Source organism: Microcebus murinus, chromosome 6, assembly GCF_040939455.1.
Source record: "Microcebus murinus isolate Inina chromosome 6, M.murinus_Inina_mat1.0, whole genome shotgun sequence".
In the NCBI taxonomy this organism is placed as follows: domain Eukaryota; kingdom Metazoa; phylum Chordata; class Mammalia; order Primates; family Cheirogaleidae; genus Microcebus; species Microcebus murinus.
This window is the reverse complement of record NC_134109.1, coordinates 36,217,549-36,232,055: the sequence shown is the minus strand read 5'-3', so window position 1 is coordinate 36,232,055 and position 14,507 is coordinate 36,217,549. Positions and strand designations below refer to the sequence as shown.

The window sequence follows — 14,507 nt, the reverse complement described above, 5'->3', positions numbered from 1 at the left end:
TGTTTAAGATAATAATGACTGCTGGGGTTGAAAACAAGTTGAACGCTTATCAGCTCCCATGGCTCTGTTTAATTCTGTTTTATATGCACCTGATAATAGTTTCCAATGAAAATTTCTCTCGTTCTAGTTTGTTCTCTCACAGTTTAAGGATTTTGGGGACCAGCTGGAATCTTTAAAAGGTCATATTATGCATGAAGAAGAGAATTTGAATAGTCTGTATCATCAAGAAAAAGAAGAAAATCCTGACTCATTCTTGGTATTGCCAATATTTGTCTTTCCTTAGACTCACCATAGGATAAAAAATAAGCTAGTTACTGTTAGGTTATACAATCTGCATCCTAAGTAACTCTTGAGCACAGTTATTTACATGCCATTCATTAGTGTCCTATTTTCCCTAAGGTCTAGAAAAAGTAGGACAACATAGAGATCTGTTTTAGTAATATGCCAGACTAATTTTTCATAGATTTTTTTTTCTCTTTTATTTCTTTTAGTAAACCCAAAGCCAGCAGATTTTTTTTTTCTCTTTTATTTCTTTTTTTCATAGATTTTGTCTTAACCTCTTTACTAATTAGCATCAGTGAGCTAGAATAATCTAGGAATTGGCTCTTGTGATTCATTGAATTTTTCTGGTTAGTTTAAGATCAAGAGTAAAGTACCCTATTAAAATTATGTATTTTTCCTCCTTTGGTACCTTAGTAGTTTAGTTTAATGAACATAAATGAACGAAAGAAATAATTCTGGATCTTGCCACTCCTAAGAATCAATATCCGTAACCTACACCAGCAGTCAGGAAACTGTGGCACTCTGTCCAAATCTAAGTCCACCACTGATGTTTGTCAATAAAATTTTATCAGGACACAGCCACGCCCTTCCATTTACATATTGTCTGTCGGCGTTTTCATGCTTTGAGGGCAGAGTTGAGTCAAGACCGCCCACAAAAGCCTAAAGTAGTTATGATGTGACCCTTTAGAGAAAAAGTATGTTGACCTTGACCTGGAATTTTATAGCACAGTTCTGTAGTGATAACTTGGATGTTGTTAAGGATGTTTGCTTCACATATTGTAGAGGCTGTCCCTGGAATATCTTCTTAAAAATAAAATTTTGGTGAGTTTGCTTTCTTGTGATTTCACGTTCTATCAAAATGTGGGTGTTTAAGTACCATACCTTGCTAGGGCTCTTTTAAGGGTCAAATTTTCATTGTTCCATGCTTGACCTGTTGAAGGTCAAGTTGTTGACAGAATAAATGGAACTTTTGAAGGTCCAGAAGTAGTCTTTTTTTTTTTTTAAAGAAGCTGGTTTTCTATATTCTTCAAAGACAAAATCTGAGATCACTTTCTAATTCCTGGGTTGCTTAGGTGCTAGCCATTTGTGCAAGCTGGTATTCTAGAAAAAGCACAGCATCAGGAGAGCTGAGTTCAGGCCCAGCTTGAATTTTAACTAGCTGTTAAACTATGAGCAAGTCATTTGCCTGTTCAGGCCCCAGTTTTTCATCATCTTTGAGATAAGGAGGGTTTTTTGTTGTCTAGATATCTTATTGGTATCCCAAAATATGGAATTCAACTTTTTTTTTTTTTAATAGAATCATGTGCTGGCACTGACAGCCCAATCACCTGATATCGAACATTTGAATGAAGTAAGCCTCAAGCTCTCGCTTAGTGACGTAGCTGTAAAGACATTACAAAACATGAACCGGCAATGGGTTCGGGCCACAGCCACAGCCCTGGAGCGATTCAGGTCAGAACATCCCGTCTCTGCCATTGTTTCAGTCAAGGTGAAATTAATGGCTTCAGCTCAGGAATGTCGTTGTTACATGGATGTGTTTTGTTTGTTGTAAACCTTTGCAGTGAGCTTCAGGGAATTGGATTGAATGAAAAGTTTCTTCATTATTGTGAAAAGTGGGTCCAACTTTTGGAGAAGATGGAAGAGATGCTCAAAGTGAATATTGCCGACAGCCTTCCAGCTCTCCTGGAACAGCAGAAAACTTATGAGGTAAACCTGTGTTCCCTGCCACCCTTGAACCACTCACTCTGGGGCAGGAGTCAGGGAAAGATAGATTTAAATAAAACACAGGGAGTACCTGTCAATCTGTAAATAGAGAATGTATGTCTTTAAGCAAATTCAGTTGTCAATTGATTGTTCGTAAATACTCACACATTTCTTAAGTTTCAACATTTTAGTCTACCACTGTCTTTTATTAGTGACAGCACTCCTAGATTTTCTGCAGTATATGGAAGCTGCTTATGCAACTTTGCTTCCACAGAATGCAGACAACATTCCACCAAGATCGTGTTAAAGTACTTCAACTCATCTTTGCATTTTCACTAAATAATTCTCTACAGCAGCGGTCCCCAACCTTTTTGGCACCAGGGACTGGTTTCATGGAAGACAATTTTTCCATGGATTGGGGGTGGGAGTAGGTTTTGGGGTGATTCAAGCACATTACATCTGTCGTGCAGTCAAACCTCTCTGCTAATGACAATCTGTACTTGCAGCCGCTCCCCAGCACTGGCATCACCGCCTCAGCTCCCCCTCAGATCATCAGGCATCAGATTCTCACAAGGAGCACGAAACCTAGATCCCTCGCATGTGCAGTTTACAGTAGGGTTCTCGTTCCTATGAGAATCTAATATTGCCACTGATCTGGCAGGAGGCGGAGCTTATGCAATGATGGCAAGCCATGGGGAGTGGCTGTAAATACAGATGAAGCTTCGCTTTTTCACCAGCCACTCACCTCCTGCTGTGCAGCCCAGTTCCTAACAGGCCACAGACCAGTATGGGTCTGAGGCCCAGGGATGGGGACCGCAGCTATACAGTATTAAAACACCTGGTCTAATTGTATCTGCAGCATTAATAATTTCATAGAGGAGTTTCCCCCATGCTTGTGCTGATGTATGTTTGAAAATACTCCTGATGGTTGTAAGCAGACCCTGCATTTAAAAATGTGCAGATTAGTTCACTCAAACTTTTTAATGTAACTGATTTAAGTCTACATTGTTACCTTAACATCATCCAAGGAAAATGAAATTGGCCCTGCCATAAAGCTGAGTGACCTCAAGTCAAGTTACTGAACTTCTTTATACCTTAGTTTCCTCCTCTTCAAATAGATATAATAATAGAGCTTAAGTCCGAAGGTTAAGAAATAAATGAGACAATGCGTGTTGTCCACAGTGCCTAGCAAACAATAAATGCCCAATAAATGGGCATTAGATATAGTTACTAGACCTGTTTGCTTCTAAGTTTATATTCATAGGTGATATTGATGTGATAGTTGAGCATTTTTTTTTCAGTTAGGCTCAAATAATTTAAAAATTAATCATCCCTCTGCATGCTTAGATATGAATAGGAAATGTAAGTTACAGATTTATAAAATGAATTCTGCTAGCTGATATTTTATATTTGGACTCTTACAGATGCTAGAAGCTGAAGTTTCTGTAAACCAGACAATTGCTGATTCTTACGTCACCCAGTCCTTACAACTCCTGGACACAACAGAAATAGAGACGAGGTAAGCGCCTGGGCTTGTGAAGGTTGTGGGCATTTGGGAGCAGTGCGGTCAGGCAGGGCAGGCCTTCTGCCCTGAATCTTGACCACGTTGGCACCCTACAGCCACATTGGTTGATAGGTCACCAGAGACCAGTCTCTGACTATGGATTAGGACCAGGTCTTACCCTATGACCGTCCATTGGTGGCACTTTTCCCTATGGTAGGGAAGTGGGGTTAGCAGCTCATAAGTTTTCGAAAATATCCACTCAAGTGTAGTAAACTGAGCTTTTACCCCAAATGATTCTTCTATAGAAGAACATTTTGTTGTTTAAAAAATAATTTGTAAAGTACTGCCATTCCCCACAGGTAGCTGTGTCCTAGCTGTGAAAAAAGGGACTGCTGCCCATGCTGTGTGCATGGGCTTGGGCTCACTGGGCAGCGCGGGCAGCTGAGCAGAGCCCCGCCACCAGCCTGCCGGGGATGGGGATAAGGGAGCCCGCTCCCATGGCTGGAACACATGGCAGATAGCCCGGAGGTGGCCCAGCCACTTACATACTTCTCTAAGTGTCCTGATACGTATTGTTTGTCCTCCACAGCACCACCCAGATACCCCTGAATCTTCTTTCAGGATAACTTCCCAACTCTGAAATAACAAGTTCAAGCCAATTCCAGGATGACAAGCTAATTTCAGTTTGATCAGTATGGCAAAGCATGACTTTCCCATAATAGATAAAAGGCCTTATTTCTCATGTGAAGGGTGGTGTTTATCTGGAAAAATACTAGCTGAGTAGTTGCAATAAAGCATGCTCTTTATTGCTAAAATTATGTCAAGTACATGCTCAGGTAATCAGTAGCATTACAAGGTACCTACGTATTCGCCTGTTTCCCATTGATCCACGTTCCAGTTTTCCATGCAGCATTTGGCATAGTGTATGTTAAACAGCTTCAGTTTGTTTAAGGGAATGGCTCTCATGCATGCTGGCAAAATACCAGGTTACCTTCTGCCAAACCTCTTTTGCCAACCTGTATGGTGCCCCCTCCCAAAGCTCCCATCACGTTTAAGTTGAATAGTACTCAGGTTTTCAGAAGTTAGGGGATTTTTTTCCATATAAACTCTATGTATAAATAGCGAATCTGAGTTTCTGTTACCAGTTGGTAGTTATTTTTTCTACACGTTAACGTCAGGATTCTCTAATCATCTGGTTTTCCCCAGACCAGAATTTGTTTCAGAATTCTCAAAGCTCACAGACCGGTGGCAGAGTGCTGCCCGGGGCATTCGGCAGGGGAAGGACGACGTCGATGAGCTGGTCAGGCGGTGGCAGTACTTCACCACTTCCGTGGAGGACTTGCTCCGCTTCCTCAGCGACACCAGCCACCTGCTCTCTGCAGTGAAGGGCCAGGATCGCCTTAGCCTCTACCAAACCAGAAGTCTCATCCATGAGCTGAAGGTAGTGCATGCATAGTAGCAGTCTGAGAGCCACAGGGTGGTCATTGTTTGCAAGATGTTCAGCCACCTCTGGTTTTACCTTTTTTATGATGTTGTGGTCCAAGTGCAGCCTGGTCCCTCACTAGCTTATAGGGTCAGAAACCCAATCTTATCCATTCATCCAGAAACAGGCTCCCTTGGGCTGTGGGAGGAGGTAGCATGGAGTGGTGATGAGTGAATGAGGTGGAGGAAGTTTTGGTGGCAGACTCACACCACCCAAGCTCATGAGGCACTGATTAATGTATAAAATTGACCACCAGTATGATAATACACAGTGGCTGTCCTGCTTACTCTTGAAGGGCAAATTCTTCCAGGCAACAAAGATTTCCATCAGAAAATTGCTAGGTGAACGTAGGATTAGAATAAGTAGTTGGGCATGTTCCATGGAGCTATAGAGCTACTGTTCGCCTAAAGTGAACAGCTAAACAAACTTCCCTTCTGAAATCCTGTGCATTCCTCACTCATTTGTGCAGTCACCAAATATTAATTGAGTACCTGCTCTTCGCCAGTCACTATCCTAAGTGCTGGGCATATTCTGTGGACCAAGAGAAGACCTCATAGGGGCAATCAGACAAATGTAGGAATCCCAGCCTCTCACTTACCTGTGGCTGCATCCCGGAAATCATTGTTCTCTCTCATAGTTCCAGGTGTGACAGGGCTCAGTTAGGTGGTTCTTGCTTAGGTCAGGTATCTCAGGCAGTTTCAGTCAGATGGTGGGTGGGGTTGGTGTCATCTGCAGAATCACTCACTCTCATGACTGGCACTTAGGCTGGAATTCTGACAGCCAAGACTGGGACAGCCGGGGCTCTTTGGGGTCATTCTCTGTGATCTTGCCTCTTGGAGGCTTCAGTGTCCAGACTTCTTATGGTGACTCATAACTTCCAGGGCTCATGTCCTAAGTACAAACTGTGTTGCTGTTTAGACTCAGCCTCGAAAGTCATATACGTCACCTCCGCCATACTCTCATCATCAAGGCCAACAGATTCAAGAGGAAAGGACAGAGATCTCACCATTTGATGAGGAGTGGCAAGGTTCTGGAAGAACATGTAGGCCTGGGAATATCGTTGTGGCCATTTTATGAAAAGAACAGTCTGCCATACCAGTTAGGAAGCTATTTTAATAGTCTTGGAGAGTTGGTATGGTGGCTGAGACAAGGGTGGTCTCAGTGGAGATAAAAAAGGATATTTTGTAGATAGAGTTTCTAAGACTCGCTGCTAATTTGGATGTGGCAGGTAAAGAAAGAGCTAAACCAAGGATGACTCTAGGTTTTGAGTTGAGCATCTTGGGGAGTAGTGTGCTGCTGAGCACATGAGGGGAGATGGGAGGGACACCAGGTCCCCTATCCAAGTGGCCAAGTCACACAGCACAGTACGTTGGAAAGACAGGTATGGGGTGAGTGTGGTCATTGCGTAGCCGTTTCTCTTATTTGAGTGCCACTCCTGGGAGTACATTCTGCTTTCTCCCTTGGATTTGGATGATCTCGAGTCTTCTGAAGAACATCTTTGTAAGTTAGTGCTCTGTAGTTGTTTGTCAGCTTCCATTTTGGAAAATGCTTACATTATGTCTTCCTGGAGAAGTTTGAAGATGAAGGAACTCATATTTAAAACAGAAAAAACTTTTTTCCCCCTAAAACCAAATGCTTTGGAAAGTATGAATCAACTAAAAAAATGTTTAGTTCATTTTTGTATTATAAATAACTTCAATCACTTTAAAGAAAAGCCTACATGATATTCAGATAGAATTTTTTAAAGCTATCCCTTCAGTGCATACATTGATATATGTTTATGTGCCAATAATCTTAAATATCTCTCTGTGCTTCTAATCCTTACACTAAGAATCTTATCTCACCAATCTTTGGCAGTTACTTTAAGAACACTTCCTTGGTAGTATGCTTGTCTACTTGATGTAAAACATTAGCCACTGATGTGAATGAGTGTGTACATTCTGACCAGATCTGTCCAATTTATATCTATTTTAACACTTTAGGAAAGCTCTGAAGGAAACAAACGCACACAATCACATTTTAGTCACGTCAGAAGCTTACGCAAATCACTTTTTTTTTTTAGACTAAAGAAATCCATTTTCAGAGATGGCAGACTACCTATTCACTGACCTTGGAAACTGGGGAAAAGTTACTGCACACAACTAACCCAGAAACTAAAGAGTCAATTCACAAGAGAATCAGTCAACTTCAAGACAACTGGAAGGACACAGAGCTCCAACTAGCAGAGATGATTAAGCAGTTCCAGAGCATTGCAGAGGTAAACGGGCCACTTACTTTTCCACTCATGGTATACAAATTCAGTACATATGATTTTTGTTTGCTGTGTGAAAATGGGAATGATTTTAGGAAATCACAGTATCATGAGTTTTCCAACTCACATTCTACTAATCCATGGGTCATGCCAGTTACTTAATGTGAAATAATAATATAGCAATGAAAAAGCTCAATGTTAAGTATATAAATATTTGTGATTCTATTAAGATTAAGATATATTTCCCTTTTGTTTTTTAGAACTGTGGATTTGGGATAAGATATTTACTTTTATGAAACAGGAAACTTTTCCATGTTCAATATAAGTTTAGTACACAGAGCTAATGTTCTACATATAGTCATGGCATACATGAAAATAAACCCAGAGATACTGCATTTTTCTACTATCACCAGAGAATGCACTTTTCTACATAAGTGAATTTCCCAGATAATTTATGATTATACCTTTAAAAACCAAAATGTTTGATTTTGAGTCATTATTGGGACAATCATTATTGTTTGGTTATGCTAAATTACCAAGTTTTTCTCACGGATTCTGAGCTGCGTTGAACCCATGGCCCACCTTGCACTGCTGTGCTCTTTGAGTCCCGATGTGGTTTTTATGGTTTTTCTTTCTTTCCTCTTAATGTTAAGCTGTCTGTTTTTACTTTTTGTTTCTCTGAGCTTACCTACTCCTTTATAGCTCATTCTCCTCTCTAATCTGTTTTGTGTACCCAAACTAGATAACCAAGCTTGGTAGAGATATTTTTCTGAATTAAGAGTAAATATGTGCTGAGTTAGGGCCTGAGGGTCTCTCTTGTCAATAAAATATCCAAATTTTTTTGGTATGTAGACCGTATGAAATTCATCATTTGTTGGGCAAACATTTGTTGGGCATCTGCCATGTTTGGAAAGCGTAACAGTGAATACATATAACAGTTTGGTGGGAGACATAAGTACTCCTCTCTTTGCTTTCTTCTTAGTTGAGTTCCAGATAGTTGATGGTGCTAGACAAGTGGCCTCCCCTTAAGTGAGGTGTTAAAGTAGGATTAGTCCAACCCAATCATGTTTAGGTGTCAGCTGTGTTGAGGAATAGAATAACATTTCATTGTGTGTCTGTCTACTTTGAGTAACCTCAGCAGTAGAAACTTATCCTAATGAATGAAATATAAATACCCTGAACTTGAAAAACTCAGGTACCGGCCGGACGCAGTGGCTCACGCCTGTAATCCTAGCACTCTGGGAGGCCGAGGTGGGTGGATTGCTCAAGGTCAGGAGTTCGAAATCAGCCTGAGCAAGAGCGAGACCCTGTCTCTACTATAAATAGAAAGAAATTAATTGGCCAATTAATATATATAGAAAAAATTAGCCGGGCATGGTGGCGCATGCCTGTAGTCCCAGCTACTCAGGAGGCTGAGGCAGGAGGATCGCTTGAGCCCAGGATTTTGAGGTTGCTGTGAGCTAGGCTGACGCCACAGCACTCACTCTAGCCTGGACAACAAAGCGAGACTCTGTCTCAAAAAAAAAGAAAGAAAGAGAGAGAGAGGCAGAGAGAAAGAAAGAAAGAAAATGCAGGTGCCTATTTGCTCAGTAGTATAAGGTTTGAGGAAAAGAGATGGTCGAAGCTTGACTAGGCTTTTAACTTCATATCTGTGGGTCATTTTTCTCTGACCCTTAGTTTTCCTATTTTAAGTGTGATAATACTTGCCCAGGGTGTCTCCTAAGGTTATTATAATTACAATGAGTTCATAAAGTTGAAAGTGCTTTGTATTCAAGCTTAAGAAAGGGGAAGAGAACCAGCAGAGGGGTGGCATTGGAAAAGAAGACAAGGAAAGTCGTTGAGTGCTTTTAGAGCATACACCCAAGACCAGGCGTCCTCAAACTACGGCCCACGGCCCACATGGGGGTGTTTTTGCCTGTTTATGTTTTTACTTCAAAATAAGATATGTACAGTGTGCACAGGAATTTGTTCATAGTTTTTTTAAACTATAGTCTGGCCCTGCAATGGTCTGAGGGACAGTGAACTGGCCTACTGTTTAAAAAGTTTGAGGAGCTCTGCCCAAGACTGTCAGTGTTCACAATCGGTCCTTACAGTAGCCTTTTAGAGGTGAACTTTTCCAAAGTTTAAATAGAAATAAGATTGGATAGATGAGGGATAGAGGCAGAGAGGAAGCAATATTTTCAAGCAGAGGCCAACCCAGTGGTTGAAGTGAGCCACAGGTATGGCCACAAAGAGGCATCGAGTCATGTTGGGTCCTGCGGCTCTGCTAGACCACAGGCTAGTCAAGACGAGGAACTGGGTTTCCCTGTGATTTATAAAAACACACTTCCTGGAAAGATTATATGGGTTAAATGAGCTGTTCTATGTGTACTGTCCATTCTAATGAGAAAAGTACTTACCAGTCTTCATACTGTTTTCAAATAGACCTGGGACCAGTGTGGAAAGAAAATCAAGGTGCTAAAAAGCAAGCTGCAAGTTTTAAAGGCACAAAGTAAAAATCCTCTTCCGGAACTTCACGAGGACCTCCATAATGAAAAAGAGCTGATTAAGGTATGGAAATCTGAACTTGCGGTCAAGATAATCACTTAGCTGTTTTCAAAGTACTTGTTTGCCTATTTCTGTGCTGAAACTGAGTTTTCATGTTCAATTTTCCTATCTTCCTAACATAACACCCCAGTCTCTTAAGGAATTAGAATTGATGCTTTTTGTGATCCTTGTTGGAAAATGAGAAGGACTTTTACAAAAACTCACTCCTTAAGCTCTTGAGGGTTTTCTCCTTCGGATCCTTTCTCCCTCTTTTCCTCCTCTGTAATACACGATGTGGCCTCCGATATTACCATAAAAGCTGTTCCCCTATCAAATGACTTTGTCTTTAAAAATAAAGTATGACTAAAGAATTTCATTTTTTTTAAAGCCAATAGGTTGAGTTTTTTGCTTAAGTTTAACATTTTTATAAAACTTTCCGAACTATATTCTGCTTAATTGATGCCATACTAGCACAAATTCCTGGATATTTGAGGCAATAGAAATTTGGACCAGTAAAACTCCCAGGTCAGGCACTCCCTGCATCTCTTTCCTATCTGCAGTTTTGATATTTAGAAAACATTGAGAGCCTACTGAAATGGTCTTTTAAATTTTTTTCTTCCTTCAGTGACTTAAGGGATCAAATCCAAAAAATTAGGAAGAAATGTATAGTCTCGAACTTCAAGCTGTGCTGGAAATTAGTGTCCTTCTCCCTACATCTTTTTTCTTGTAAAAATTTCAAATGTGCTACAAGGCATTACAAATTATAGTACAACCTGCTGTGAAACCATCACCCAGCTGAGTAAATAAAGCGTTACAAACACAGTTCAGGTTATCTCCAGTGTACTTCCCCTCCCCCAGGTGTCTGCAGCCTTGAATTTGGTGCTCATCATTTATGCATTTCTTTATAGTACACATGTATATAGCTCTCAATGAAATATAGAAGCGTTTTCTGTTTTTAAACTTTATATAAGCAAATATTATATAGCACATACAATACAACCTTTCCTCCTCATTATGATTTTTTGGTTTTTGAGGCAGACTCACTCTATTGCCCGGGGGTTGAATATAGCAGCAGCATCATAGATCACAGCAACCTCAAACACCCGGGCTCAAGGGATCCTCCTGCCTCAGCCTCCCCAGTAGCTGGGACTACAGGTGTGCCACTAGGCCCAGCTAATTTTTTTTTTCCTATTTTTTGTAGAGGTAGGGTCTCCGTGTGTTGCTCAGGCTGGTCTCGAACTCCTGGCTTCAAGCAACCCTCCCACCTTAGCCTCCCAAAGTGCTAGGATTATAGACATGATTGTTATGATTTTGAGTCTTTACTGTTGATACTTATATTTCATCCATTCTCACTGCTGTATGGTATGCATTACAGGAATATATTAATAAAATAATTTATATGATCCCTTCTCCAGTCACTTGGTATTGTCAGATTTTTTTTAGCATTTGCTAGTCTAACAGGTGTGAGATAGTATTTCATCAGTTTATTAATCAGTTGAGCATTCTCAGGTTTATTGCCCTGTCAGGTTTGCCCTTCTGTGAATTGCCTGTTTATATCTTTTACTGATTTTCCATTATGTTATTTATCTTTTTCTTACTGATTTGAAAGAGCCATTCATTTATTCTAAATACTACCCTGCTGTTGAATATATATGTTGCAAATATCATCTCACATCTGAGAGTTGTTTTTCTCCTTTTTCTTGGTGGTGTTGGCTGAACAAAGGATCTTTTTGTTTTATTTTAATGTAAATTAATTTATAAATATTTTCCTGAATGATTTGTATTTTCTGGTTCCTTTGGGAAGATTTTATGACCATACTGTACATGTTTACATTTCCTTCTGGAAGTTTTCAAGTTTTGCTTTTTATATTTACATCTTTATTCACTGAAGAATTGCTTTTTGCCTATGTTTTAAGGCAAAGATCCATTTTTTAATTTTATTCATATGGATAACTAATTGTCCTGGTGTCTGTTTATTGAATAATCTGTCACATATCAAGTTTCTATATATGCAGGATTTGTTTCTTGGGTCTCTGTTGCATTGGTCTGTTTATGTTGGCTTTAATATCTAACTACCTTGATTACTGTGCTTTATTATAAGAAATCTTCATTTTGATTGTGATAACCACGTTAGTATGGATTTCCTTGGGTCTTTGATCTTCCACAACTTTTACAAGCAGCTTGCTAAACTACGAAAAGTCTCAAAGAGTTTTAATGAAATTTCATTGAATTTATAGATTAATTTGAGAAAAAATTTTGAGTACTCCTGGAAAATTTGAGTGTATTTTTCCCACTAGTCATATTTAATGGTTTTCAATAATGTTTTATAATTTCTTTTATTCATATTGTGTTGTGTTTATCTTAGTGTAATATTTTTGAAACTATTGAAAATACTGCCTTTTTCTAATTATATTTTCTAATTGATTATTGTTGGGGCCTAGAAATATTGATTTTTATATATTCATCTTATATTCAACCCTTTTGCTAATCTCTTGGGTTAATTCCAATAATTTGTTTATGTATTCTTTGGGGATAATCATCATCTGTCAATAAGGACAATTCTTTTTTCCTTTTTGTCCTTATACTTTTTTTCCTGTTCTTCCTACACTGGTCAGTTCCTGCAGAACAATGTTGAGTATTGACAGCTGGCTCCATCATGCCATTCCTGATTTTAAAAAAAATTATTTTAATGTTTCGCCATTAAGTGTGATATTTGCTAGAGATGTGTTAGTTGCTGCCTTTATTAGGTTAAGAAAATTCCTCCCTAATTTTCAAGAGTTTACCATCTCTATATCATTTGGTTTAGATTACAACTTAGGTAACAAATGAGGGAAATTGGAGTCATGCCGTCAGTTGACATATAGAGAGTTTCCCTCTATAAAGTCTAGAAACCTGTGCAGAATGTGAAATGTGAACCCTTGAAGAGTCATAATTTTTCTCAAGTGTCACACTTCTCAGTTTCCAGTGGGATCCTTTTGGCTTTCATAGCCTCGGCAACCCATCTATCTGTGGAAAGAATCGGGCAGAGGCAAAGAGCATTGAGCTCGTTCTACCCATGACCATATTCCAGAAAGATCCCAAGTAACCTGAAGCCCGTCTATAACAGTGTGTATAATCCCTGATGCACTGGACCAGTCTGAGCTTTCTTTTCCTCCTCTGTTCCCATCACAGCCAAGTTGAAGTGTGGGATAACTGAGTGCTCTCTAGATAGATAGATTGATTTATGTTAATATCTATTTTCTAACTTCACTATTATAAAAATTGCTACAGTGGACATTGATGTTCATAAAACTTGTTGAAAGATTGAGTCCTTGGAACAGTTTTAATTTTTAAATAATTTTTTTTTTTTTTTGGAGACAGAGTCTCACTTTGTCACCCGGGCTAGAGTGCCATGGTGTCAGCCTAGCTCACAGCAACCTCAAACTCTCGGGCTCAAGTGATCCTTCTGCCTCAGCCTCCCGAGTAGCTGGGGCTACAGGCATGTACCACCATGCCCGGCTAATTTTTTCTATATATTTTTAGCTGTCCAATTAACTTCTTACTATTTTTGGTAGAGACGGGGTCTTGCTCTTGCTCAGGCTCATCTCGAACTCCTGAGCTCAAACAATCCACCTGCCTCGGCCTCCCAGAATGGTAGGATTACACATGTGAGCCACCGCACCCGGCCTGTAAATAATTTTTGAATATGTAATGTAGTCACATGGTTCAACATTCATAAGGTACAGAAGTTATATGTGATAAATTTTTCTCTTATGATTTCCTCTCCACAGAAGCAATCTATGTTACAAATTTGTTGTATATTCTTCCAAAGATACATTATGCATATACAGGCCAATATTTATATATATATACCTATTACTTTTTTGGTCTTTTTACCCCATTGGTAGTACAATGAAATGGGACTGGACAATCCCACTGGTGACTGAGTCACAGGCAAAGGCTTCAATGCTGTCCCGCTGTTGTAGAGAGTCCAGTCTAGGCCTGTGTGATGCGCTGGTTTATGGAAGTTTTATATCACATGTGATATAAACAATTGGAAATTTCCAGGTATTTTTGCTGTATAGGCAGCTTATCTGGTTAAGTGAAGATAAAGGAAACTTATCTGGCTGACTTGTTCTCTTTTGCAATCTGGTGGCAAATCTGGGGTATTTTAATTTAGAGATAAGCATGGTTTTTGATATGTTTATACAGATTGTGATCATCAGTTATAATAAAATTCCACAGTAGACCTCACTCTCTCTATATTGTTTGACCCCTTGCTTTTTTCACTTAATATTTATGCACATTTTAAGGCTCTTGGTACATACTGCCAGATTGCTTTCCTTTCGATCATGCATTTTTATATCTGAGGACTTACTCTACACTAGGCGCAGTGGCAGATGCTGGGTGCTGCGCTGGTGAGCAGTGTTGTCACTGTACCTGCCAGCTCCTGACATCTACCAGGGAGACAGTTATTAACCAGATAGCCGCACCATATGCACACATACGTGTGTGTATGTCCATAACTGTAAGCATGGTGCATGTCAGGACAAGAACTGGACAATCAGAGCATAAAACAGGAGTCCCAGCCTTGCCCAGTGACTCAGAGAAGGTTCCTCTGGGGAGTCAGCGTTGTGACTGAGATCTGATCATTTCAATAGGAATTAACTAAACATTTTGTGGAAGCATCAGGGTGAAGGGGAGTGGGTAGCATTCTAGGCTAGTAGTTTTAAAAATGCAAATTTAAAGAATAAGAATCATTTCACATATTAAACTTA

At 39.7% G+C, this 14,507-nt stretch overlaps 1 protein-coding gene across 8 annotated transcripts in view; it reads left to right on the top strand.

Annotated features, from left to right (window-relative positions):
* Positions 1-14,507, top strand: part of SYNE2 (spectrin repeat containing nuclear envelope protein 2) — a 306,127-nt gene that overhangs the window by 250,170 nt on the left and 41,450 nt on the right. For all 8 annotated transcript variants that reach the window (XM_076003979.1, XM_076003977.1, XM_076003981.1 and 5 more), the window contains 7 exons: positions 128-256; positions 1,580-1,734; positions 1,845-1,989; positions 3,411-3,505; positions 4,697-4,931; positions 7,036-7,230; positions 9,649-9,774. In XM_076003979.1, coding sequence (XP_075860094.1) covers positions 128-256; positions 1,580-1,734; positions 1,845-1,989; positions 3,411-3,505; positions 4,697-4,931; positions 7,036-7,230; positions 9,649-9,774 — 1,080 coding nt within the window. The remainder of the gene's footprint in view (positions 1-127; positions 257-1,579; positions 1,735-1,844; positions 1,990-3,410; positions 3,506-4,696; positions 4,932-7,035; positions 7,231-9,648; positions 9,775-14,507) is intronic.